Source organism: Triticum aestivum, chromosome 7D, assembly GCF_018294505.1.
Source record: "Triticum aestivum cultivar Chinese Spring chromosome 7D, IWGSC CS RefSeq v2.1, whole genome shotgun sequence".
Classification (NCBI taxonomy): Eukaryota; Viridiplantae; Streptophyta; class Magnoliopsida; order Poales; family Poaceae; genus Triticum; species Triticum aestivum.
Window position 1 is genome coordinate 454073661 of NC_057814.1, and position 3211 is coordinate 454076871.

The following is a 3211-nucleotide window of genomic DNA, read 5'->3' on the forward strand; positions in this document are numbered from 1 at the left end:
TTCTTCTTGTGAAAACACAACAAAAATGTTGCTCAAATTCAAGCCAATAAAAGAGACGACAACATCAACCACTACAGGTGGAAATGCACCCTGCACCCACCAAGACATGCATTACACTCATACACAAAGAAAATCATGAGCATCTAGCCGAATAATAATTGTGTCTAAATATATGTGCAAAATCCTATGGAAAACGAAGAGTGAAGAAACATGCAAGTCGGCAGCAGGTGGGCAAGTGGCGCACCTTTATAGGCAGCATCCGCGCGGCCACATCCCAGCCATCCTCCTCCTCCTCATATCCTCCTTCTCTCCCACGGCACACCACACCAGCGACCGACGACGCACCGCACAACCAGCCGACGACAGCTAGCTAGCGACCGCGCATCAACCGACCAACGATCGCCGGAGCCCGGCCGAAGCAGCTTGGGAGCTCAAGCGACGCGCACACGCCGATGTCGACGAGCTCGACCAACTCCGCCGAGTCCCCGGCCGTGTCCGGCCTCGACTACGACGACACCGCCCTCACCCTCGCCCTCCCCGGCTCCTCCGCCGACGACCGCAAGCGCGCCCACCACGACGAGCACGACAAGCCTCCCTCCCCAAAGTACGCGGCCTTCTCCTACCTTCCCCGTCTCTCGCACGTCGCACGACGAGGAGCTGGTCATGTATATACATAGTCTTGTGTTTTGTGGATGGTTTCTGACCTGGTACGTTCGATGATTGACTGACAGAGCGCGCGCTGTGGGGTGGCCTCCGGTGCGGGCTTACCGGCGCAACGCGCTGCGCGAGGAGGGCGCGTGCAAGCTCGTGAAGGTGGCCGTGGATGGCGCCCCCTACCTGCGCAAGGTGGACCTCGCCGCGCACGGCGGGTACGAGGCCCTGCTCCGCGCGCTCCACGGCATGTTCGCGCCGTGCCTCGCCGTCCGTGGCGAAGGCGAGCTCGGGAGCAGGCTCGTGGACGCGGCCACCGGCGCCGAGTACGTGCCCACCTACGAGGACAGGGACGGCGACTGGATGCTCGTTGGAGACGTCCCCTGGAAGTAAGCAAATCAAACTCCTTGCCATAGTTCTTGCAGATTTAAGGTTTCCCCGACCAAATGTGCTAATCTGATTCAAATCATGTCAATGCAGGATGTTCGTCGAGTCCTGCAAGCGGATCCGACTCATGAAGAGCTCCGAGGCCGTCAACCTAGGTAAGGAACCGATAATCTAAGATCATGTCCTACAACTACAATCAGCATCTGACAAATGAAGATGAACACGCACAAACACATCGTACAAGTACCAAGTTACTAACGTCTCTTAATTTGTTTGACGCAGCTCCAAGACCATCTTCCTAATGATCACCAGGCACGGTTGATCTGCCTGGACTTGATTCAGAAGGTGTGCAATGGAAGAGGCTTGGCTGATCAGGTCCTCCATGTACCTATACAGTAGGATATAAACATATACCAGTGATGTGCTGTACTTGTCAAGTAGATTTGTTCTTAGTTTCTTCCATGTTTCGATCGGCTTCTTCATGTTCGCCGTTGCCACAGGTCACGTACAGTCTTGTGGTTGTGGGCAAGGGACATATCACATCTGCACGGTACATGTTGGTGCTGTTGTTGTTAGACTCTTGTGCCTTGCTGCACTGTAAGGTCACGAGATTTACAAGTACAATCTCTGTCATTTCTTTCTGTCGCGACTTTAGCTGCCTGCCTGCCTGCCTCTGTTTGTGCCATCTTTCCATCAATGCTGCAGTAGTAGTACGTGCTGTGTCTTGTTCTTTTGGTTGGGAACTCCGGTCTTGTTTGGGTCAACAGATGGTGATTGCTGTGGATACCAGTGGCAGTGGGAATCTATGTGTTGGACAATTTGGCACCGAAGGAAACAGCGCAGAAACTCAACTAATAGTGCAACTGAAAGGTCCAGTTGCTCTGCTAAACTTGCGCCAGGTGCCTCTGTCGTAAGAGTATTTTCTTTTACCTTGAAGTTCAGCTAGCCCCTCAACCTAAAATCTTGGCAACAGTAACATGTTTATTATTGCCTTAATTCATGAAGAAAATTAGATTTATGCAACTCCCAAGTTCATATTTTGTAGATACGTAACTATAAAACCATTGCAAAGTGGCATTGGTTGCTGCCAAGAGGATCGAATATGGTCTTCACAAACGCCGCTCACTGAGGATAGTTATCATCAGCAAGGTAGTACTCACTGTTGTAGTTGTGTCCGTTGACAGTGTAGGCTTTAGAGCAGTCGTGTGTCAGCGAGTCTATCACGGTTTAGAACTCCTCCCTTAGATCAGCCCTTGATGTTCAGAATGTGCTCCACTTCCCTCTCCATTTCTTCCTGGATGTTTATCATCATCATCAACTCAGCATCTTCGTCGTTTGAATCCGACAAATCGATGAACTCTTTTTGAATGAATTCATCAATCTTCTTGTTTTGATACTCCTCACCCTACGAACCTGATGAATCCGTCGTTTTGGCTACAAATTTTTTTGCTTGGACATTTTATCAAACATATAAATGCCAAGCTATATGATGGGAGTGTTGGAAATATGCCCTAGTCGCAATAATAAATGTATTATTAAATTTCCATGGTCATAATTAAATTTGTATCTCTATGTTATAGTTATACTTGTTCTTCAATATGAGATTCAGATAAAAACTCAGTTACATGCCTGGAAATATAAACAACAATATGATTCCCGGTCATGCCTCTAGGACTAGCTCATGTATTGATGATGATCTTGTTTTCCTGAGCATGAGCATTGTTAAAGTAATAAGGATGCTATCAATAATGAAAACACATTGTTACAAGAAAAATGATGTTGCATAGATCTTCAATATGAACGTCACTCTGTAATTCGGTGACAATAAAAGAAACTTACGGGTATATACCAGAAACATGTATCTCGGTATCAATAGTTCAAGACCAGGATTTGCTTCTCTGGCCATGTGTGCGCTAGGATTGTTATGGTTAATTTGCTATTTTTAAGTCATTAAATGATTTGTATTACTTAATGGAGGTAAATGCAAGGGTTTAAATATAGATAATGAGCCTGATGTTTTTTTTTCATTTTGATATTTGAAATGTAGTGGTTTATGTTGAGTGTGGAAAAAATTTCAAGCCCAACCGAGTAAGCAGCGGTCGCTTTGCATGTCAACGGGCTCCGGAAATGCCTAGAAATGCAGTTAATGACTTAAATATAGCAAACAAACTCC

At 47.2% G+C, this 3211-nt stretch overlaps 1 protein-coding gene across 1 annotated transcript; it reads left to right on the top strand.

Moving 5' to 3' along the window:
- Positions 1–273: 273 nt before the first annotated feature.
- Positions 274–1679, top strand: LOC123168485 (auxin-responsive protein IAA23). Its single transcript, XM_044586373.1, has 4 exons — positions 274–604; positions 732–1040; positions 1132–1193; positions 1321–1679. Exons 1-4 carry the CDS (start codon positions 453–455, stop codon positions 1338–1340), a joined length of 543 nt encoding a protein of 180 aa, XP_044442308.1. The 5' UTR covers positions 274–452; the 3' UTR covers positions 1341–1679.
- Positions 1680–3211: the final 1532 nt, after the last annotated feature.

What these genes read in the sequence shown, in the direction of transcription:
- LOC123168485 (XM_044586373.1), top strand. Translation starts at nt 453, where the DNA reads ATGTCGACGAGCTCGACCAACTCCGCCGAGTCCCCGGCCGTGTCCGGC. An exon ending in GACAAGCCTCCCTCCCCAAA is followed by an intron (nt 605 to 731) that starts GTACGCGGCCTT and finishes ATTGACTGACAG; the next exon opens with AGCGCGCGCTGTGGGGTGGC. An exon ending in CTCCGAGGCCGTCAACCTAG is followed by an intron (nt 1,194 to 1,320) that starts GTAAGGAACCGA and finishes TGTTTGACGCAG; the next exon opens with CTCCAAGACCATCTTCCTAA.